The sequence below is a fragment of the Oncorhynchus keta genome, chromosome 2 (genome assembly GCF_023373465.1).
Source record: "Oncorhynchus keta strain PuntledgeMale-10-30-2019 chromosome 2, Oket_V2, whole genome shotgun sequence".
Taxonomy (NCBI): domain Eukaryota; kingdom Metazoa; phylum Chordata; class Actinopteri; order Salmoniformes; family Salmonidae; genus Oncorhynchus; species Oncorhynchus keta.
The window spans coordinates 7935901-7959394 of NC_068422.1; the positions used below are offsets into that span (position 1 = coordinate 7935901).

Genomic DNA, 23494 nt, shown 5'->3' on the forward strand with positions numbered 1-23494 from the left:
CCATCCCGCCCAGCAACTGAGGTTGCTTATCAGTCCCCCTCCCACCCACTTGACTAATTGAATCAGGTGAGCCAATGTAGGAAAGATTGGTAAACCCTGATTTAAGAGATAAATGAATACCACTTCTTCCAGGGAAATGGGGGCCATAATATTTATCTATTTTCTCAGCCAGCAGAATTGTCATGTCTAAACCAATTTGTAATTGTGCAAAATGCTAGTCCTTGAATTGAATGATTAATGATGATTTAATAATGTAAGAAGCAATCAAGCATGTGAGATGAGCCATACTAGTGTATCGAGTAGTAGTATTCACATCTTGGTCTAGCGAGCTGATTTGATATGGTTCCTTGTGTGAGCATGTCTCGCTTGCAAGATAGATTTCTATCTCAATGAGACAAACCTGTATATAATAAAAGTTGAATGAAAGATGGCTGAAAAAGTAAGCATGTGATACAAGTCCTGACTGAGGCTGTTGTGCTGCTTTGTGTTTCTCCACCCAGGATCCAGGTGAATGACCTGATAGTGGAGGTGGATGGGACCAGTCTGGTGGGGGTTACACAGACCTTCGCTGCCTCCGTCCTCAGGAACACCACAGGCACCGTCAAGTGAGGATACGGTTTTGGGGATTCATCCCAAATGACCCTATTCCCTTTATAGTGCACTACTTTTGACCAGGGCCCAACTACTGCACCTTTTTAAAGCAATTTTAAAACAATGAGCTACTGAGAAAGAATAGAGTTGCTTTGATGGACGTCACTCCCAAACACTTGAATACAGACAGGCAGGTTAAATTGCTTGGCTCTGTATGAAGTTGGGCCCATCAAGTCTGATCTCTTCTTTGTGTTGTGCAACGTGATGTCAGACACCAGTAAGGTTTTCTGGAGACATGTTCTTCTTAGTTTGCAGCAGCTTTAGACTCTAGAGAGACTGTCAAAATGACTCATTATATGCTCTGAGAGAGATGTTTTTCAGCTATGTAAGAATCTGCAGTTCAGAATAACATTTTTTTTAACCTTTATTTAAATAGGCAAGTCAGTTAAGAACACATTTTTATTTACAATGACGGCAGTAAACAGTGGGTTAACAGTGGGTTAACAGCCTTGTTCAGGGACAGAATAACATATTTTTACCTTGTCAGCTCGGGCATTCGATCTAGCAACCGATCTAGTACCCATAGTCTAGTACCCATAGTCAGTCAGTTATCACATTCTCCCACATACATACTGCATAGATCAGGTTGCGCAGAGTGTTCATCATTAGCCAAATAGGGCCATGATGATAGTATGATGAAGAGCCAACACTTCCCTTCATAGATATAGCAACAGAACCACAGACAAAGCTGAAACTCTACATTTGGACCATAGTAGAGCATAAAAACATCACCATCAACCTCACAGCAGGCATCAACACAATTATCATTCCGAAATGCCAGAGGGGTCTATTTGTGGCTGACTGAATGGGGCACCAGAGTTCCCCAATCCCCAACAATCCTTTGTCGTCCTATAGGCTCATTCATTCATTATTCAGGAACTAGTAGTCAGTGGAGCTATGGGGGTAATTGTGTGTGTGTGTGTGTGTGTGTGTGTGTGTGTGTGTGTTCCTGTGTGTGTGTTCCTGTGTGTGTGTTCCTGTGTGTGTGTTCCTGTGTGTGTGTGTGTTTCTGTGTGCGTGTGTGTTTCTGTGTGCGTGTGTGTTTCTGTGTGCGTGTGTGTTTCTGTGTGCGTGTGTGTTTCTGTGTGCGTGTGTGTTTCTGTGTGCGTGTGTGTTCCTGTGTGCGTGTGTAATTGTTTGTTGTGTGACTTGTCGAAAATCAGAGTCCTCTTCAGAGATTGCTCATGAATTATAGAACAGGGTAGACGTGGAAGGAAGGGCTGAGGCAGGTGGTCAGGCGGTCAGGCGGTCAGTCCTATTCATAAAAATGTCAGCCAGAGGAATGGATGGATGGCTGAGGATGGGAACTATGTTGTTTAGCATTTAATTACATGATAGTTAGCAGAGGGAAATTGTAAGTCTGTAAGTCTGTTATGGTGGTCTTGATAACTGACTGACTCTGGGTACTCATTCTGAACTGCACTGCTCAGATTCTTTTTACATAGCCGAGGAGGGTATTACACTGATAAACAGAACATATGTTGAGTCAAAATAACCTAAATGTTGAAACGGGCTATATAATTATTTATAATTATTTCAACCATATCATAGAGGTTCCTCTTATTGCAGTCCACATAGGAAGACATTTTCAAAAGCTGTGTAATGTTATGCAGGTTTCTGATTGGTCGAGAGAAGCCGGGCGAACAAAGTGAGGTTGCCCAGCTGATCCAACAGACCCTGGAACAGGAGCGCTGGCAGAGAGAGGTGATGGAACAACGCTACATGGAGGACCAAGAGGTAAGTCTCCAACCAGTCTACAATCAGTCTACATCCAGCATAGGTAGGTTTACAACCAAATTAGCCAGTGAACGGGCAACCAAGAGGTACAGTACAGATGGACAGAAAGACTAGTCCAACAAGAAAACAGATGTTTTCTTTATGTTGAAAAAGGTTTTTCTACTGTGTGGCCAAAATAACACGAGCCTGAACACAGCCAGTTTAGAGACAGAAATAGAAGCCTGATCACTATTTGAATTTTTCAAATGACTATGAAGCTTTTTAGGTCAATCGTTGCCTTTGTGTGTTCTCTTTTCCCCTCAGCTTTAGGATTAAGATATGTGTGCCAATCGCATCTTTGTCAGAATGGACCCAAAGCCGGTGCCTGTATTGAGTGAAATGAATGGGTGTGTGTCCATAGGTACGCTGTTACTGTTCAGTGTAGCCTGCAAACACAAGTCTGCTTCCAGAAATATACTATTCTTCCTATGGACTAGTCAAAAGTAGTACACTATATAGACAATAGGGTGCCCTTTGTGATGCACGCCAACAGGTCAGTTCAGAGAGCCGAGGCCAAATAAAATCTATTAAATGATGTCCCCCTAGGACTCCTTTTTTAATATGTTTATGATGTTCTGGCCACTTTCTCTCTGGGTTGTTGGGGTAGACATTTTATAGGACTTCCAACCCACAATTGATTCAGGTCATCAGCACAGTCCAAGCTGTTCTCTGTCCTGGTACCCCAATGGTGGAACCAGGTTCCCCATAAAGTCAAGCTGTTCTCTGTCCTGGTACCCCAATTGTGGAACTAGCTTCTCCCTAAAGTCAAGCTGTTCTCTGTCCTGGTACCCCAATTGTGGAACCAGGTTCCCCCTAAAGTCAAGCTGTTCTCTGTCCTGGTACCCTAATTGTGGAACCAGGTTCCCCCTAAAGTCAAGCTTTTCTCTGTCCTGGTACCCCAATTGTGGAACCAGGTTCCCCCTAAAGTCAAGCTGTTCCCCTACCTGGTACCCCAATTGTGGAACTAGCTTCTCCCTAAAGTCAAGCTGTTCTCTGTCCTGGTACCCCAATTGTGGAACCAGGTTCCCCCTAAAGTCAAGCTGTTCTCTGTCCTGGTACCCTAATTGTGGAACCAGGTTCCCCCTAAAGTCAAGCTGTTCTCTGTCCTGGTACCCCAATGGTGGAACCAGGTTCCCCCTAAAGTCAAGCTGTTCTCTGTCCTGGTACCCCAATTGTGGAACCAGCTTCTCCCTAAAGTCAAGCTGTTCTCTGTCCTGGTACCCCAATTGTGGAACCAGGTTCCCCCTAAAGTCAAGCTGTTCTCTGTCCTGGTACCACAATTGTGGAACCAGCTTCCCCCTAAAGTCAAGCTGTTCTCTGTCCTGGTACCCCAATGGTGGAACCAGGTTCCCCCTAAAGTCAAGCTGTTCTCTGTCCTGGTACCCCAATAACAGGTTCCCCCTAAAGTCAAGCTGTTCTCTGTCCTAGCACCTTACCTTATTGAAGAGTATCTTAAATAACTTTCACAACTCCCCAGATGCCCACTTCCCCTTCAAAAAGGCAGTTGTCTTCTCCTACTAGCTCTGACTTTGCTGATGAATACTTTGTTGAGGGAAAATGTACTTGATATGCTTGGGATGTGTTGATGTCTCACCTAGCTATCTTAAGGTGAATCACTAACTGTACGTTTCTCTGGATAAGAGTGTCTGCTAAATGACTCAAATGTAAATGTCATCACCTACCACAACGAGGATGACCTTTATGCAATCAAAATCCTATGAGGATGCAGGACATTCTTATATTCTCCATCTTATTACAATGACATGCAGAATGATAGCATAATGGCTGAGGTTTAGTTCTGGTGTGTTCTCACCCCCTATCTAGGGACCTGCTTCACTGGTGTTATATGCCATCTAGTGGCCAGTCTCCGTACCAATAGAGAAACAACCATGAAGCTCTTGTAGAGGCAGCAGTCACAGGCAATTATAAAAATGCTGTGGGATGGATGGACAGATGGAACTATATTGAACCTTTTCAAATATACAGACACTTTGGCCGTCTCAGTTAAGACCTGGAGGCATTGTGGAAAACCCCAGACCCAATCGAGACTTCAGGCTCACCTGTCCGTTCTTCCCCCAGGGTGGTGAATACGGTACTGACGAGGAGGAGGATGATGAGGAGGAGGTCAGCCCCACACATCCCTCTGCCATCGAGGTGTTTGACCTGGCTGAGAACGAGGACATCTCTCCACTGGAGACCGACCCTGAGAAGCTGGCCCATAAGTACCAGGAAGTGAGAGAAGACAAAGTTAAAGACAAAGGCCTGCGTCACTCTATTCCTTATGTAGCGCACTACTCACTCTCTCTCTCTCTCTCTCTCTCTCTCTCTCTCTCTCTCTCTCTCTCTCTCTCTCTCTCTCTCTCTCTCTCTCTCTCTCTCTCTCTCTCTCTCTCTCTCTCTCTCTCTCTCTCTCTCTCTCTCTCTCTCTCTCTCTCTCTCTCTCTCTCTCTCTCTCTCTCTCTCTCTCTCTCTCTCTCTCTCTCTCTCTCTCTCTCTCTCTCTCTCTCTCTCTCTCTCTCTCTCTCTCCTCAGCTTCACATAAAGCATGCTGTAACACAGGCAGAGATCCAACAGCTGAAAAGAAAGGTTGTTATATTATGTCATTCTTATTATGTCCTTATGTTTCATTGCAAATATGGCAGGTTGATATACAGTGGACTTTACAGTTTTCATCCCCTGCCTGTCTGTGTACATGTGCATGTGTGTGCTTCTCCACACTCCCAGCTGAACCATGCAAAGCAGGACAAGCAGCGCTGGCGTGTGGACAAGACCCAGCTGGAGCAGACCCTGCAGGAGAACAAGGAGCGCATGGAGAAGCTGGAGGGTTACTGGATGGAGGCCCAGAGTCTGTGTCAGGCTGTGGACGAGCACCTGAAGGAGACCCAGGCCCAGTACCAGGCTCTGGAGCGCAAGTACAGCAAGGCCAAGCGCCTCATCAAGGAGTACCAGCAGAAGTAAGGCCGGGACACACACACACAAAGAATTGAGAGTGTAGTAAGGATGTACATAACAGGTCAATATACAATTATGTTAATTACAGTGATTCATAGAAAAGAAAGAACTTGTTCAGTCTGTGGCAATGTTTCCAATGTTTCAGCCCCAAGGCTTTTCTCAGAGCTCATTCATTACAGTGGAAATACAAGTGGTTTTAGATTGGTGTCTCTGTGATGGCTCTTCTCCAGGGAGATTGAGTACCTGAAGAAGGAGACTCAGCGCTGTCTTCAGGACGGGGCTGAGGCATCACTGAGGGAGGAGTCAGGACAGCTCCATGAACAGGTAATAGTGGAGACTGATGGTTGGATGTGTGGTTCCTGGGTTTGATTCCCGCTGCGGTCACCAACATGATAAATAAATGCACGCATGACTGTAAGTCAGTTTGGATAAAACTGTTTGTTAAATGGCGTATATTATCATATTATAAATGTCATCGTGTGCAGCCATCAGGAAGATGATTACACAGAACGTTGGCAGTTGCAGACAACTTTGTGATTGAGAAACTTGATTGAATGTATTATGGTAACAATTGAAAGTTTCTAGTAGTACATCATCTATAATACACAAATGTAACCATAACTTTCTGTGTTTGTTTGCAGGTAGCAGATTTGGAATGCAGGGTTGAGGAACTGAAATCTGAACCTTTATAAAAGCCTTGTTTTCTAAGAGAGTCTCTTCAAGGATTGCCAGAATTGAATAGAGGACTGTGTTATTGTACTTGCAGTGGACCCAGGGTATTTCTTGTCTCAAACTTTAGCCTGGTTTGCGGTGGAATACAGGTACCCTCAGGCCTTGTATTTCTCTATGTAGTCTCTTTATGTAACAACTCTTTCAATCCTGTTTTGTTTTTAGATTTCCCAGCTGGTAATATTGCCAATAACTACTGGTTTGACAAACAGTTTAATCAACCATTTTCTTAATATTCCAAAATACTGACAAGAACGTCCATGGAGCTCTAATTGTTGCTGTTCCTAATTTTTCATTCCTAATGTTCAGTATTTTACAATTTGATCACAAATTGTGTTTTTGGGTGAATTAGAAGACCGGGCTTTTGATTTCTACATTTATTTTATTTTATTTGCCTATTTTGTAAGTGCCGTTTCATTTTCTGGGTTGTCATTGTACAGCTGTAATACTGTATGTGGTTTATAAAACAAAAGTTTGCGTTGTATTTTTATTAATATATGTATAACATTTAACATATACAGTACGACATAATGGAGTCAACAGTTTGTGCTTCTGTGACTGAGGAAGATGTGTAACTAGTCAAATGTCCACACTGGAGAAGATATACACTACCGTTCAAAAGTTTGGGGTCACTTAAAAATGTCCTTGTTTTTGAAAGAAAAGCACATTTTTTGTCCATTGAAATAACATCAAATTGATCAGAAATACAGTGTAGACATTGTTAATGCTGTAAATGACTATTGTAGCTGGAAATGGCAGATTCTTTTATGGAATATCTGCATATGGGTACAGAGGCCCATTATCAGCAACCATCACTCCTGTGTTCCAATGGCACAATGTGTTCGCTAATACAGGTTTATCATTTTAAAAGGCTAATTGATCATTAGAAAACGCTTTTGCAATTATGTTAGCACAGCTGAAAACGGTTGTTCTGATTAAATAAATATAAATAAATATATGCCATTTAGCAGACACTTTTATCCAAAGCGACTTACAGTCATGTGTGCATACATTCTACATATGGGTGGTCCCGGGAATCGAACCCACTACCCTGGCATTACAAGCGCCATGCTCTACCAACTGAGCTACAGAAGGACCACTAGAAGCAATATAACTTGCCTTCTTTAGACTAGTTGAGTATCTGGAGCATCAGCATTTGTGGGTTCGATTAGAGGCACAAAATGGCCAGAAACAAAGAACTTTCTTCTGAAACTCGTCAGTCTATTCTTGTTCTGAGAAATGAAGGCTATTAATGCGAGAAATTGCCAAGAAACGGAATATCTCGTACAACACTGATTACTACTCCCTTCACAGAACAGCACTAACGGTCTCTAACCAGAATAGAAAGAGGAGTGGGGGGCCCCGGTGCACAACTGAGCAAGAGGACAAGTACATTAGTGTCAAGTTTGAGAAACAGACGCCTCACAAGTCCTCAACTGGCAGCTTCATTAAATAGTACCCACAAAACACCAGTCTCAACGTCAACAGTGAAGAGGCGACTCCGGGATGCTGGCCTAGGCAGAGTTCCTCTGTCCAGTGTCTGTGTTCTTTTGCCCATCTTAATCTTTTATTTTTATTGGCCAGTCTGAGATATGGCTTTTTCTTTGCAACTCTGCCTAGCAAACACAATGTGCCATTGGAACACAGGAGTGATGGTTGCTGATAATGGACCTCTGTACGCTGATGTAAATATTCCATAAAAACATCAGCCGTTTCCAGCTACAACATTAACAATGTCTACACTGTATTTCTGATCAATTTGATGTTATTTTAATGGTCAACATTTTTAGCTTTTCTTTCAAAAACAAGGACATTTCTAAGTCACCCCAAATGTTTTGAGTGGTAGTGTAGCTTGATTGAACGTTTGGTGCTTCACTGGAGTGAAAGGGGCAAGAAGAGATGGGCCATCTCCTACAATTACATCAGGAATCCAACTTTTGCAGGAGTTTTGACACTTCAAGCAGTCAACTGCTGCCACAGCCATACAGTATGTGTATTGTTAGTCAACTCCGCTACCCAGTAATGGCTACTGATGGGATTCAGTAAGAGTATACTAAACCTTCAGTAATAACACCTTATTTAACTAACTCAACTTCCATAACTCCTTATAAAGGAGAGAATCCTCCATATGTGCTGTACCACAAAGGGACATGACATGATTGGAATCTTAGCATTTTTTAAATTTTATTGTGAATGTTATCAAAGATGTGATCAACACCGACTGAATGGCAGACACAAGAATTGGTGACTGATGGACTGAAACAGAGGGACTAGGCATAACTGAACTTGTCCATCGTGAACACAACCATGGACTTTGAAGGTGATGAAACATTCCTCCCCGTAAACATATGTGAGGTATTGGAGAAAAGCAATGCAAAGAAACAAGTGTTGATTATTTTTTAATTTTACCTTTATTTATTTAAAGGAGGAATGAATTTCAGAGAGGTTAGACCTGGGGGATTTTATGAAGACAGTGTTAGATAATGTTATCAAATGAACACATACTGTATCTCATGAGTGTTTTCATCAGATTTTAGGCTTGGACAGGGCACATGCTTTGCATTGTTTTGTGCAATAAATGGTGAACTGTGATACTGAAGTGAGTTATTTTTTAATAACTTCTTCCATTTGACATTTCCCTCATCTTCAGATCACAAGCTGAACTATACTCCAGGGACAATAGAGATATATTCTACTCTAAATTGGAAATGGCATATTATGAATAATAAACACATTGGTCATCAAAAAGAAAGTAAGACCAAGGCACTCCTCATATAATTCATTAAAAAGCCTTTTTGTATGACATGTTCAATGGAAACAGTTTCAAAACTGACGCCTTTTGGCTGCGTGGCCTTCGTCAGGGAGTACAAAGATATGACAATACAATGTCCTCTTTTGAACAGCTTTTTCCAATCAGCCCTGATTTGAAGAGGGAGTGGTTACAGAATTCATTGGACACACCTAGTAAACAATACTATACACATGAAAAAGTGAAATACTGTAGATATGCTATCAAAAATGCATCTCAAGGCTAGAATTATCAGAACCCCTAGAAAGGTAGATCCAACCTTGAATATGACTGGGCGAGGTATTAAGAATGGGAGAGCCATCTATTTTATAGTACACTAGAACACATCAAAAATGGACCACAACAGTCTAAACATAGCTAATTGAGGCCGGCACATGATCAATACCCATAACTTGGGTTGCCATGGTATAAGGACTTGTAGTGCCTTTAACCCATTATTTTCTTAGAAAACCAAAGTATGAACAAAAATCACATTATTTTACATGAATTGTTGTAGAATGTACTGGTATTCTCAGCCGTGAATGTTGCAATGGGTATGGATCAACTTAACCAAGTGCTTTCAAAGAAACAATAGTCAATAGTGTATGTGTGATACAACCAAATTATGAGTGTGTCTTTTCATGGTGTCTCGTCAGGTGATAATTTCGTGAAAAGCTTTTCCCACACTGATCACACTTGTACTGTCTCTCTCCGTTGTGCAGCATCAGGTGAGCTTTCAGACTCTGAGGTCGACTGAAGCTTTTCCCACATTCAGGGCAGGTACATGGTTTCACCCCAGTGTGTTTTCTCTCATGGCGCTTCAGATCCCCAGACTGACGGAAACTCTCTCCACACTCAGTACACAGGAAAGATTTCTCCCCTGTGTGTATCCTCACGTGCACATTCAGATGTCCAGAGTGGCTAAAACACTTCTCACAGTAAGAGCAGCGGTATGGCTTCTCTCCCGTGTGAATCCGCTGATGCTGCTTAAGGCTGTAGAAACAAGAGAAACTTTTCCCACAGTCATTGCACAAGTGCAGTTTGGCTGCGTCTGACTGGAAACACCGGTGAGCTTTGAAGCTTTGAACGTGCTCGTAGCTCTGTCCACACTGCAAGCACAGGTGGACTTCTCCTGCCTTCTGCTCCGACTGAATTAGCCCTGAGCCCAGGCCTGTGGCCCGAGAGACATGCTCATCAGGGTGGTGTCTCTTAACGTGCTTTCGGAGGTACCTCTCCTCGGTGAAGGAGAACTGGCAGTAGGAGCAAGGAACAGCTTTAGAGCTCAGCTGTATGTCCTTACATACTTCTGCATCCAGGTGGTGCTGTAGACCGGCAGCCTGACTGAAGAACCTTCCACAGTGGGTGCAGCAATAAAGCATATTTTCCTTCGGGTGCTTGTTGACCTTGTGCTTCTTCAGGGTGGTGTACCGTTTGAAGGTAACCCTGCATGTAGAACAAGAGTACAGCGGGGGCCCCACCACGACCCGGATGCACTGATGGGCTTTAAGGGACTCTGGGTTGCCGAAGGTTCTCTGACAATCACTGCAGCTGTACTGTGCCTCTCCTACAGCCTCTATCCTCTCCTCCTCCATGTCCAGAGCATCTGGATTGGGATCTGAATGGAACCTCTTCTTGGTACTGGTTTCTCCTTGTTTTGTTGTGTTTGCCTTAGTTTTGGCTTTAGAGTTCCTGGTGGACTTTACCCTGAGATTCCTCAGTCTCTGTGAGGAAGCTCTCCCTGTCTGGGTCTCTGTAGGTTGATCATTGGACGGAGGCTCGGGTTCCCAGGCGCTGTCAGGAGGCGGGAGCGAACTCTCACCTCTGACCTCCTTACCTCTGACCTCTACCACTCCAGTCTTTTTCTTCCTTCCGTGAACTTGTAGCTGGTGACTTGCCAGGTCGTACCCCTGAGCGAAACACTTCCTGCACAGGGGGCAGCAGTAGGGTCTGACGTTGGAGTGGACAGCTCGCATGGTTCTCTGGACGTGGCCCTTCTTCTTAAAGCTCTTAGGACGCTGAGGGCACCGGTAGCTCAACTTACGGACAGAGGACGACATAGGGTCTGAGTTCATGTTACTTTTAGAAAGGTGATTTTCAAGCTCACTCAGTGCAGATGCAGGTGATAGGTCCAGAGGGTGTAATTGCTCTTTATGTCTTTGGATGTAGGTCTCAGTGGTGAAAGAAAGCTGGCACTGACAGCAGAGGAAAACCTGAGACGATAAATCTGTATTAACCTCTAAAACGGAGAGAAAGAAGAAGAAAAGGTTAGGTCTTATTAAACCTGTGACGTTCTTCAACTTTTTGGAGAAATGTATTATTATTATTGTTATCTCTTATACACCCTCACAGAACCTTCTAGATGCCTAATGCCAGAGCAAGGTTGTGAAAAGAGACGGGATGATAAGTACCTGAAGGGGTGATCTTTCGCAGCCAGATTTGGTCAGAGGGGTCCTGAAACCTGTCGATGAATTGCCCCCCAGGCCAAAACAGGAGCTCATCTCCTGGGAGGATTGAGCGGCAGCAGTGGAAGAAAACAATCCCCCTGTACTGGAGTGCTATGAGATTACCCTCCTCTACATTACGAGCACAGTTAACATACCTAAAAGAGAGAGAGTGCACTGGGACTAAGCACTCCATAACAGACAGACAGATGCAGTGTAAAATAAGGTACGCTCTACAACACAAGTTACCTCATCCAGTTGGAATGAGTGTCTCTTGCAGAATCAATGTACTCAGATTCACCCTTACTGTTCCAAACCTGAAAATAGACAAGCGCTTTATAAAGAATATGGACACATTTTTTTTTATTTTACTAGGCAAGTCAGTTAAGAACACATTTTTATTTTCAATGACAGCCTAGGAACAGTGGGTTACCTGCCTATTCAGGGGCAGAATGACAAACTTGCACCTTATCTGCTCAGGGATTTGAACTTGGAACCTTTCAGTTCCTTGTCCAACGCTCTAACCACTAGGCTACCCTGCCTCTCATAATTTCAGCTGACCATGCTCAGATAGACAGAGCATAGAGACAATGCTCCAGAATGACATGGGTTTGGTTTTACACAAACTACAGTACAGTGTTGTGTCCCAAATGGCACCGCATTCCCTACATACACACTAAGTGAGCATACAATTAAAAAGCAAGCTCTTTTTTGGGACAAAAACGATGCATGGCCATTATATTTCTAATGTTTATCATAGAAAAAAAAATGTAAGCTACATTTTCTAATGTTTTTCTTAAAAGTTCATCTTGCATTTTATCAGAGAAATGTAAGCTGGCTAGACTGAGAAAAGCACGGGAGAAAAGTAGATATACATCAGTCAGAGCATGGTCATGAACTCTCATCTGAGTGGAGAGGTGCAACTTAAGCACAAAATTAATCTGATGCTGAGGAGAAATTACAATAGAAGTATTTTGCATCTGCGTTTACAAAACACAGCAAGATATTTGTTATGCATTGAATCTTTGTCCTCCGTAAAAAAATGTATACAGTGCCTTGAGAAAGTATTCACGACCAATTTTTCAGTTTTTGATTTGTTAAAAAAGTTTGAAATATCCAATAAATGTCATTCCACTTCATGATTGTGTCCCACTTGTTGTTGATTCCTCACAAAAAAATACAGTTTTATATCTTTATGTTTGAAGCCTGAAATGTGGCAAAAGGTCGCAAAGTTCAAGGGGGCCGAATACTTTCGCAAGGCACTGTAATTGTGCATTAACGCAACCCCGAAGTTTAAATGGCTAGTTATCTAAGTAAGTGGCTGAATTAATAAGGTGATGGGACATCATATTGTGTTATCTATCTGCCATGTTTGAGAAGTCAAAGCCCTTTGGATGAGTTATCTTTGATTTTCTAGCATTTATTTTCTTAAGTTCTCGCCCTGTTTGCTCCTCCCCCATCTTCTCCTCTCAGTTCTTGGCTGGTCTGCTCCTCCTCCATCTTCTCCGAGCAGAGCAGGCAGGCCAGTTGCCTTAGCAACTCTAGACTACACACAGACACAGCTTGTACATATGCTGCTCCAGAGCCAGTACTGTTCTTCCTTCAGACCAGCATGCATCAAAACTTTGTTCATTTGCACAGTGTCTCTTGTTCACATTTTGCTTGCAAAATGTCCAGACTCACCAAAAATGACATTCAGTAGCTGGATTGCCTGTCTTTGCAATTCGTTTATTTTCATTTTCGTTCTTTAGCATATTTAGCTAGCAGCCTCCATGGAAATGTGCTGTTACTTGTGATACATTTTGTAGCATTCTGTAGCATTCTGGTAATAGATGCCCAATATCAATTTTTTTGGCCTCATACCATAAATCCCTGCATGAGACAAGGACGGTATGACGATATGAAAATCTGGATTTATTTAATTTTTTTAACCTTTATTTAACTAGGCAAGTCAGTTAAGAACAAATATTGAACCCGGGTCTGTAGTGACGCCTCTAGCACTGCGTTGCAGTGCTTTAGACTGCTGCGCCACTCAGGATCCCTTGGATACCACCCAACCCTATATTAAAATCAGTACTAGTATGCTACAGCCTATTATATCACATGCTGTCATAAGGGAGCATTCTGGGACAGGTGTGAACCAAATGTATTTCTTGACATTTATGTTTACAAAACAGCACTAAAGTTGCCGTAATGCTCATTTGACAATTGAGTTTATAGACTTTTTATAGACTCAGCGAGTAGAATAAACGTGGCTGTCCAGTCTGCAGTCCACTCTAATCATAAGGAGCGTTTCTTTACAAACGCATCCAATCGCCTTGGTTCTGGTCCCTTACTAAACCAATCACAAGCTTCAATCTGCTGTGGTTCACAGTGCTGTACTAGAGAGATGATGGATGTCCCGGGTGAAGCTGCCGCAATTACAATGTTTGTGAGGTAGAATTGCAGGCACATATGCTCCGATTTTCAAAAAGATTTGGAGGCACAGTTGAAGTTAACTCACTCAATATACTTAAGCAATAAGGCCAGAGGGGGTGTGGTATTTGGCCTATATACACGGCTAAGGGTTGTTCTTAAGCACGACTCAACCCTTCATGTAGTGTTATGGTGTCTCTCTTGTCCTGGATGTGTGTTTTGTCCTATATTTGTATTTTATTTTTAATTCCAGCCCTTGTCCCCACAGGAGGCCTTTTGCCTTTTGGTGGGCCGCCATTGTAAATAAGAATTTGTTCTTAACAGACTTGCCTGGTTAAATAAAGGTTAAATAAATACAATTTGAAAAAAGCATCCATCAGTACTCACCTCCCAGGAGTAGTCACTTGTTACTGCTCTGTCCCTGGTAGTCACCTCCCCCTCACAGGGGCCAAAGTGCATTCCTGGGGCCACAATTGCTCCTTGGTTTAGAACCCCCAGGCCTGCCCCAGGGATACTGGACCTGCCCACCACCAGCCCGTGGGGTAGGGTGAGGAGGGCCCTCTGGGGTAAGCCCACTGGAGTGGGAGAGTCCAGCATGAAGGACAGACTACCTTGGATATCACACTGGTCTTTGTAGGAGGAATGACACTCCTCACAATCTGAAAAAATAAAAATACAAAGTGATAGACCAGTGTGATATCCAAGGAAGTCTGTCCTTCATGCTAGACTCTCCCACTCCAGTAAGATGACACAATCATGTGGTAAACTAAACTGGACATAACAAGGCCTTACACTTACTAACCGTAGATCTAAGCACCTATGATTTGAAAGATGCATGGAAAAACCATTGACAGCCTCTGAATTCAAGATAGTCAGAGTACACAGAATCTGTTATCACTCACAGAAGTCATTGCTGTTGTCATCTAGTAGTTCATGATCCTCCTCTTGGCCTTGTACCACAGTGTTCACCAATATATTCTGGACCAGGCTGTCGGGCAACACTGTGACAACACAGATCCAGTGAGAAACAGGAGTACATGACAAACATTCCTGACATAGGAGTACATGTCAAACAGAATATGAAACTCTGATTGAATTAGGCTACTGTAGCCAGAGTACCGCACCTGCAGAGGCGTTGTCTGTAATGAGTTGGGCTTGACATCCCTCTTCTGATGCACCAGTCTCTGCCCACTCCACGATGATCACTTCTTCAGACATGACTGCAGGATCTGTAGTCGGTTAGTTGGGTAGCAAAATGACAGTGTCAGCAAGCACAACACAACAGCCATGTATTCGGACAAAACCGTCACCCTGTGTGTTAAACTATGGCAACAGCCATTTTGTCCTGATTCTATACCAATTTGACGAATGAATTTAACTGTGCAATGAACATTAGCTACAAACGAAAACAAAACATATCTGAAGGTCATAATACACAATGTTGTTAGCTAGCTAGCTACAGAAAAACATGCTAGCTAGCAATGTGTAATTAGCATTTTCTAGCTAGCCAGTTAATGCTAATTCCACATTGCTAGCTAGCATTTTTATCATAATATTGTGTTTACAATGATGTTAGGACAAACCTGTACAAATGAATCCACCTGAAACCTGTATCTAATTTCTTGGTAATAATCTTAGTTATCGTTAAGGTACTAGTGTGTTTGTTACTTTTGGAAAACTGATTTGACTTTTGTGGTAAAAGTTCTTGGGTAGTTTATAACAATGTTCGGATTATGGTTGCTGCCCTTTTCATGAACCGGAAGTGAAAACCTTGCAAACGATTGATTCTAAATGTGGACTTTTTACAATTATTATACACTTTTTTTTAATTATCGATGATGCTTTAATGACCAGAGTATTATTCATACATTCTAAAATATGCGTACAATGTCTAAACTGATTTATACTTTCTTTATATTAGGTAATATATTCCTCATACTTAACTGCGCCGCTGGTGTAATGGTATCATGGAAGATTCCCATTCTTTCGACCCGGGTTCGATTCCCGGGCGGCGCACTGTTTTTGCTATCTTGAAACAAAACTGCTGTAGCATGATTAACAAATGAATAATCTCTGTTTTCGCGTTTCCTTTTCAGCAGCCAACATTTTACCTCTGAAGCTGTCGCTTGTGTCTCATGGAAACAACCAAGCAACAGAGACACACTGAAGTTCCAGACAGGTTGCAGTGGAGCCAGTCGGAAACAACTTTATCCTCAATGGCATTCTGTGCGGTTCCATAGTGTCGAGATTCTCGAAACTATTCAAAAAGTCCTGCAAGAGACATTTGGAAAGATGTCACCTATACCAGGTCATGACAGAAGCCAAGTGTTCCATAAGATATGACCACTTGACACCAAATTTGCGATGGAGATGGTTGACACTTGGGACTGTTCAGTCGCAGCCACCACTGGCCACAAATACAACTATCTTTTAGGAATTCTTTGTCTATTGCAATGCAGAGCCTCTTCACATCCTTGGTAACTTGAAAAGACAGATGTTCCCCGTAATATATAGAGCTTGAAGGTCAAAGGGAAATGTAAATGAGCAATTTTGCAGTTTGATGTGTGCATGCATCCACTGTGTTAGATTTTACCATGCTAATAGTAATAGTACTTCAGTCTCCATTTTCAAGTTAATTTTACCGTGCCATCTAGAGCACCCCACCCCACACCGTACAATTATATTCCATGCAAAACTATAAAAGGTTATGGAATTGTTATTTTAAAAACGTATGTTGTTTTAGAGTTTATTATAGTTTATCTTCAGTGCTGGAGAATGATGATCCTGAGGTTGACACCTCTATTCCAGAATCAACCTACTCTTTCAACTCTCAGGAGGATCATCCGGACCTGGACCTTCTCCTCCAGGCCAGCTGCTTCTTTGAGGCTGTCAACATGCACAATGAGACTGACATCTAGTGGTGAAAAAAGTACCTAAATGTCATACTTGAGTAAAAGCAAATATAAGCAGTAAAATATTACTTGAGTAAAAGTCTTGAAGTATTTGGTTTTACATAGACATAAATGTAAATGTAACTGCAAAAATATATTTAAGTATAAAAATTAAAATTATAAATCATTTAAAATTGCTTATGTTAAGCAAACCAAACGACACAATATATATCTATCTATATGTATATATATATATATATTTATCTATGGATAGCCAGGGCACATCATTTACAAATGAAGCGTTTGTGTTGAGTGAGTCCACCAGATCAGAGCCAGTAGAGATGACCAGGGATGTTCTCTTGATAAGTGTGTGAATTAGACCATTTTCCTGTCCTTCTAAGCATTCAAAACGTAACGAGTACATTTGGGTGTCAGGGAAAATGTATGGAGTAAAAAGTACATTATTTTCTTTAGGAATGTAGTGAACTAAAAATTGTCAAAAATATAAATAGTAAAGTACAGATACCCCAGTACTTTACACGCCTGCTGACATCGACTCCATAGATGGAGGCCAGGAGACATGCCATGATCCAAAGCTCTGTGAGTGTTGCTGTTGGAAATGTTTTTGTGTGTTTTTCTTGCCATCAGGAATGAATATCAGTATAGGCATAGGTCAACCTGTAAAGGCAGTGGTTAGTGGTTACCTGTGTTACTGAATGGTTAAGATAAGAATGCCACGTTTGATTAAGGATCTTTTTTTTTCAATGTTCTTTTAAAATGACATACCCAAATCTAATGAAAGTAGACTACAATGATCATTGACATGTTGGTTGGTCTCAGCTTTGTGCACTTTTCAATGTTCACCATTTCCAGTCCGCTCCTTTTTTCCCTTTTTTCAGCCAATAGCTGCCAACCCCATGCAGCTCCATGGGTAGCGGTGGATCCCAGCCCTAGGTTTGCAGCCATGCAGATGGAAGAGCAGAATGTCTACTGTGGAATGTACAATGTTTGCTGCTGCTGGATAGGTCAGTAACAGTAACCACAGTGTTTTTGTAACGTTGGAGCACCCGCTGTTAGCAATTAATAAAGTAACAAGGCCTATAGTGTAAAGTCTGGGTGTGCATCCCAAATGCACCCTATTCCCTACATATTTTCTTGACCACCTGGTTTAATGTGTGCATTAATGTGAGAAGGATGCGTATGTGACCAGGTGTTGAATGAGCATGTACCCAGGAGACACCTTCCCTTAGGTCCAGGGCCAGCTCAGTTGTGACTCCCATGGTGAGCCAGTCCAAGCAGGTTGTTCATATGTTCATGGTGACTAAATAAATATGTACATAAACCACACTAGAAAAGGCCCAACTAAAGGTAATCCAAAACAAACAAAGACAAGCTGAGCGGCTTCCTGCCATCTCTCTCACACTGAGTCACAATCATCTTGATCGCTCGCAATGCTTCCTGTCAATTTGACAGCAAGCCATTTTTTATTTACATTGATCACTTATCTTATAGAAAATTGTAATTTTAGTTTTACAATAAATTCTTTAGAGAACTTGCCAGTGATTAAATAGTTTTATAGTAAGAGGAGGAATATTGTGCTGCCAGTATATATATATGCTATTTTCATGTCTGATAACAGTATGTGAAATGACTGTAAATATGATTTCAGCAGCCATGTCAAGTGTATTGTTGTATGCCATGAGGCTGAGTAGTGGCGTGGACACGGTGTTCAAGTGCAAATCAGTTCACTGCCCAAATTCCATGTTATTTGTAACCTCATGTAAATGTAACCTATCAAATAGTGATGTCCTTTGGTGCTTGTGTTCCTATCTACTTGTACACAGTATTATGCCCATGTGGCAGCGGTCTGTGTTCCAGTTGCAGAGAAAGACAGTCCAGAATGAATTTCAACCCTTCCTGAAACACTATGGTAAGGCGAAGATTAAGTCACCTCTTTAAAAACAGCAGAACCTGAAGTTTGGGATTATACCTTTAATGATTGACCAATACAGTCATGTGTGCATACATTCTACGTATGGGTGGTCCCGGGGATCGAACCCACTACCCTGGTGTTACAAGCGCCATGCTCTACCAACTGAGCTACAGAAGGACCACATGTACAGGTGTGTCACAACTGACATTCATGCAGCAGTCTGCAGTGATCATCATTTACATAACTTTTACATTTGAATCATTTAGCAGACACTCTTATCTAGAATGATTTACAGCAAATTGGTAGGTGTCTAAACTCTCTCACTCTCCCATTCTGAAAAGCAGGGTGTCACCCCGGTGCATCACGGTTGGAATGGTGTTTTTCGGCTTGCAAGCTTCCCCCTTTTCCTCCAAACATAACGATGGTCATTATGGCCAAACAGTCCTATTTTTGTCTCATCAGACCAGAGGGCATTTCTCCAAAAAGTAAGATCTATTGTCCCCATGTGCAGTTGCAAACCGTAGTCTGTATTTTATGGCGGTTTTGGAGCAATGACTTCTTCCTTGCTGAGTGGCCTTTCAGCTTATGTCAATATAGGACTCGTTTTACTTTGGAATTTGTCACGACTTCCACCGAAGTCAGGTCCTCTCCTTGTCCGGGCAGCACTCGGTGGTTGGCGTCGCCGATCTTCTAGCTGTCAAGATCGTTTGTAGAAACAGACCAAGGCGCAGCGAATGTTGAGTTCCACATAATTATTAGTGAAACTTAGCAAAAACAATAAACTAATAATGAAACGACAATTGAGTGCTGACATACAACTACTCAAAAATATCCCACAAACACAGGTGGGAACAAACACTACTTAAGTATGATCCCCAATTAGAGACAACGACTACCAGCTCCCTCTAATTGGGAATCATACAAATCACCAACATAGAAACATGAAAACTGGAACACCCACATAGAAATAATAAACTAGACTAACCCCTCAGTCACGCCCTGACCTACTCCACCATAGAAAATAAGGACTCTCTATGGTCAGGATGTGACACAGCCATCCGTTGATCCACTTTAATTTTCCATTTGGTTTGTCCAGTTTTCTACACACCTGGTTTCCATTCCCTCATTTACTTGTTTTGTATTTAACCCTCTGTTCCCCACATGTTTTTGTGTGGGACTGTTTATTGTAGTGCTTGTTCCCCGTGAGCGCGCGATGGGTTATTTTTGTGCCTATTTATCTTGTTGTTCTGGATGCAGTTGGTTTTGCTTAATAAATCTCTGGTTATTACCCAGTTCTGCTTACCTGCGCCTGACTTCTCTGCCACCAATTACGTACCGCGCTACAGATATAGATACTTTCGTACCAGTTTCCTCCAGCATATTCACAAGGTCCTTTGCTGTTGTTATGGGATTGATTTGCACTATTTGCACCAAAGCACGTTAATCTCTAGGAGACAGAATGCGTCTTTTTTTAGGTCTTGGCTGATTTCTTTTGCTTTTCCCATGATGTCAAGCAAAAAGGCACTGAGTTTGAAGTTGGTCTTGAAATTCATCCACAGGTACACCTCCAATTGACTCAAATGATGTCAATCAGCCTATCAGAAGCTTCTAAAGCCATGCCATAATTTTCTGGAATTTTCCAAGCTGTTTGAAGGCACAGTCAACTTAATGTATGTAAACTTCTGACCCACTGGAATTATGATCACATAAGTGAAATAATTTGCCTGTAAACAATTGTTGGACAAATTACTTGTGTCATGCAGAAAGATGTCCTAACGGACTTGCCAAAACTATAGTTAACGAAACATTTGTGGAGAGGTTGAAAAACAAGTTATAATGTTTCCAACCTGAGTGTATGTAAACTTCCAACTTCAACTGTAGCATCTAGTTTGCTCTCTTCTTTTATAAATTCTTTCCAATGTGTTAAGTAATTATGTTGTTGTTTTCTCATGAATTGGTTGGGTTCAATTGTGTTGCTCTCCTGGGGCTCTTTGGGGTCTGTTGGTCTTTGTGAACAGAGCACCAGGACCAGCTTGCGTAGGTGGCTCTTCTCCATGTTCATTTCTCTGTAGGCGAAGGCTTTGTTATGGAATGTTTGGGAATCGCTTCCTTTTAGGTGATTGTAGAATTTATCATCCTAATTCTGTCCAGCATGCCTTATTTTATGTTTTACTTTATAAACGGACGATAGTTTTGGTTGTTTGTCCCATTTTGTGAATTCTTGGTTGGTTAACGGACCCCAGAGCTCACAACCATAAAGTGCAATGGTTTCTTTAACTGATTCAAATATTTCTTGCCAGATCCTAATTGGCATGTCAAATTTGATTTTCCTTTTGATGGCATAGAAGGCCTTTGCTTTTTCTCACAGATACTTCACAGCTTTGTGGAAGTTAACTGTGGCTTTGATGTTAATCCCGAGGTATGTACAGTGGGGAGAACAAGTATTTGATACACTGCCGATTTTGCAGGTTTTCCTACTTACAAAGCATGTAGAGGTCTGTCATTTTTATCATAGGTACAATTCAACTGTGAGAGACGGAATCTAAAACAAAAATCCAGAAAATCACATTGTATGATTTTTAAGTAATTCATTTGCATTTTATTGCATGACATAAGTATTTGATAAATCAGAAAAGCAGAACTTAATATTTGGTACAGAAACCTTTGTTTGCAATTACAGAGATCATATGTTTCCTGTAGTTCTTGACCAGGTTTGCACACACTGCAGCAGGGATTCTGGCCCACTCCTCCATACAGACCTTCTCCAGATTTCGGGGCTGTAGCTGGGCAATACGGACTTTAAGCTCCCTCCAAAGATGTTCTATTGGGTTCAGGTCTGGAGACTGGCTAGGCCACTCCAGGACCTTGAGATGCTTCTTACGGAGCCACTCCTTAGTTGCCCTGGCTGTGTGTTTCGGGTCGTTGTCATGCTGGAAGACCCAGCCACGACCCATCTTCAATGCTCTTACTGATCTCGCGATACATGGCCCCATCCATCCTCCCTTCAATACGGTGCAGTCGTCCTGTCCCCTTTGCAGAAAAGCATCCCCAAAGAATGATGTTTCCACCTCCATGCTTCACAGTTGGGATGGTGTTCTTGAGGTTGTACTCACTCTTCTTCTTCCTCCAAACACGGCGAGTGGAGTTTAGACCAAAAAGCTCTATTTTTGTGTCATCAGACCACATGACCTTCTCCCATTCCTCCTCTGGATCATCCAGATGGTCATTGGCAAACTTCAGACGGGCCTGGACATGTGCTGGCTTGAGCAGGGGGACCTTGCGTGCGCTGCAGGATTTTAATCCATGATGGCGTAGTGTGTTACTAATGGTTTTCTTTGAGACTGTGGTCCCAGCTCTCTTCAGGTCATTGACCAGGTCCTGCCGTGTAGTTCTGGGCTGGTCCCTCACCTTCCTCATGATCATTGATGCCCCACGAGGTGAGATCTTGCATGGAGCCCCAGACCGAGGATGATTGACCGTCATCTTGAACTTCTTCACATTTTCTAATAATTGCGCCAACAGTTGTTGCCTTCTCACCAAGTTGCTTGCCTATTATCCTGTAGCCCCATCCCAGCCTTGTGCAGGTCTACAATTTTATCCCTGATGTCCTTACAGCTCTCTGGTCTTGGCCATTGTGGAGAGGTTGGAGTCTGTTTGATTGAGTGTGTGGATAGGTGTCTTTTATACAGGTAACGAGTACAAACAGGTGCAGTTAATACAGGTAATGAGTGGAGAACAGGAGGGCTTCTTAAAGAAAAACTAACAGGTCTGTGAGAGCTGGAATTCTTACTGGTTGGTGGGTGATCAAATACTTATGTCATGCAATAAAATGCAAGTGAATTACTTAAAAATCATACAATGTGATTTTCTGGATTTTGTTTTAGATTCGTCTCTCACAGTTGAAGTGTACCTATGATAAAAAATTACAGACCTCTACATGCTTTGTAAGTAGGAAAACCTGCAAAATCGGCAGTGTATCAAATACTTGTTCTCCCGACTGTATCTTTTTTTGTGTGCTCTAGTACAATGGTGTCTAGATGGAATTTGTATTCGTGGTCCTGGCAATTGGGCCTTTTTTGGATCACCATTCTTTTTGTCTTACTGAGATTTAATGTTAGGGTCCAGGTCTAACAGAATCTGCGTAGAAGATCTAGGTGCTGCTGTAGGGCCTCCTTTCAAATCAAATCAAGTGTATTTGTCACTTGCGCCGAATACAAAAGATGTAGACCTTACAGTGAAATGCTTACTTACAGGCTCTAACCAATGTTGTGAAAAAAAGGTATGTGTATGTGTGTGTGTAGGTAAGTAAAGAAATAAAACAACAGTTAAGACATTTGAAAAAAGAGTAGCATGGCTATATACATACACCTGTTAGTCAGGCTTATTGAGGTAGTATGTACATGTAGGTATCATTAATGGGACTCTGCATATATGATGAACAGAGAGTAGCAGAAGAGTAAAAAGAGGGGTTGGTGGGTGGTGGGACACAATGCAGATAGCCTGGTTAACCAATGTGCGGGGGCTCTGGTTGGTCGGGCCAATTGAGGTAGTATGTACAGTAATGAATAGTTAAAGTGACTATGCATATATGATAAACAGAGAGTAGCAGCAGCGTAAAAGAGGGATTGGGGGGGGCACACTGCAAGTAGTCCGGGTAGCCATTTGATTACCTGTTCAGGAGTCTTATGGCTTCGGGGTAAACTTTTGAGAAGCCTTTTTTTCCTAGACTTGGCACTCTGGTACAGCTTGCCATGCGGCAGTAGAGAGAACAGTCTATGACTGGGGTGGACAGAAGCACCAGATCATCAGCAAATAGTAGACATTTGACTTAAGATTCTTGTAGGGTGAGGCTGGGTGCCTGTTCTAATGCCCTTGCCCATTGGTTGATATATGTGTTGAAGAGGATGGGGCTTAAGTT

At 42.2% G+C, this 23494-nt stretch overlaps 2 protein-coding genes and 1 non-coding gene across 4 annotated transcripts in view; 2 read left to right on the forward strand and 1 right to left on the reverse strand.

Moving 5' to 3' along the window:
- LOC118374452 (neurabin-2-like) overlaps nucleotides 1–8700 on the forward strand; it is a 70020-nt gene extending 61320 nt beyond the window's left edge. For both annotated transcript variants that reach the window (XM_052471365.1, XM_052471366.1), the window contains 7 exons: nucleotides 501–605; nucleotides 2265–2388; nucleotides 4507–4659; nucleotides 4960–5013; nucleotides 5152–5381; nucleotides 5610–5703; nucleotides 6021–8700. In XM_052471365.1, the coding sequence (XP_052327325.1) occupies nucleotides 501–605; nucleotides 2265–2388; nucleotides 4507–4659; nucleotides 4960–5013; nucleotides 5152–5381; nucleotides 5610–5703; nucleotides 6021–6071 (811 nt within the window). In that variant the 3' untranslated portion in view covers nucleotides 6072–8700. The remainder of the gene's footprint in view (nucleotides 1–500; nucleotides 606–2264; nucleotides 2389–4506; nucleotides 4660–4959; nucleotides 5014–5151; nucleotides 5382–5609; nucleotides 5704–6020) is intronic.
- LOC118374451 (histone-lysine N-methyltransferase PRDM9) lies at nucleotides 8268–15515 on the reverse strand. The gene is made up of 7 exons (XM_035760874.2): nucleotides 15336–15515; nucleotides 14877–14981; nucleotides 14655–14753; nucleotides 14140–14411; nucleotides 11587–11654; nucleotides 11305–11495; nucleotides 8268–11132 (listed from the first exon to the last, which is right to left on the reverse strand). The coding sequence occupies exons 2-7, from the start codon at nucleotides 14968–14970 to the stop codon at nucleotides 9520–9522; spliced, it is 2337 nt and encodes a 778-aa protein (XP_035616767.1). The 5' UTR covers nucleotides 14971–14981; nucleotides 15336–15515; the 3' UTR covers nucleotides 8268–9519.
- Nucleotides 15516–15697: 182 nt separating this feature from the next.
- trnag-ccc (transfer RNA glycine (anticodon CCC)) lies at nucleotides 15698–15768 on the forward strand. Its single transcript has one exon. It is a non-coding gene; the product is annotated as a tRNA-Gly (tRNA).
- Nucleotides 15769–23494: the final 7726 nt, after the last annotated feature.

Excerpts from the sequence above, each read along its gene's own strand:
- LOC118374451 (XM_035760874.2), bottom strand. The coding sequence starts at position 14,970 with ATGTCTGAAGAAGTGATCATCGTGGAGTGGGCAGAGACTGGTGCATCA. Across the intron at positions 11,496-11,586 it reads ACTCATTCCAACTGGATGAG|GTATGTTAACTGTGCTCGTA; the intron begins GTAACTTGTGTT and ends TCTCTCTTTTAG. Across the intron at positions 11,133-11,304 it reads GCGAAAGATCACCCCTTCAG|AGGTTAATACAGATTTATCG; the intron begins GTACTTATCATC and ends TCTCCGTTTTAG.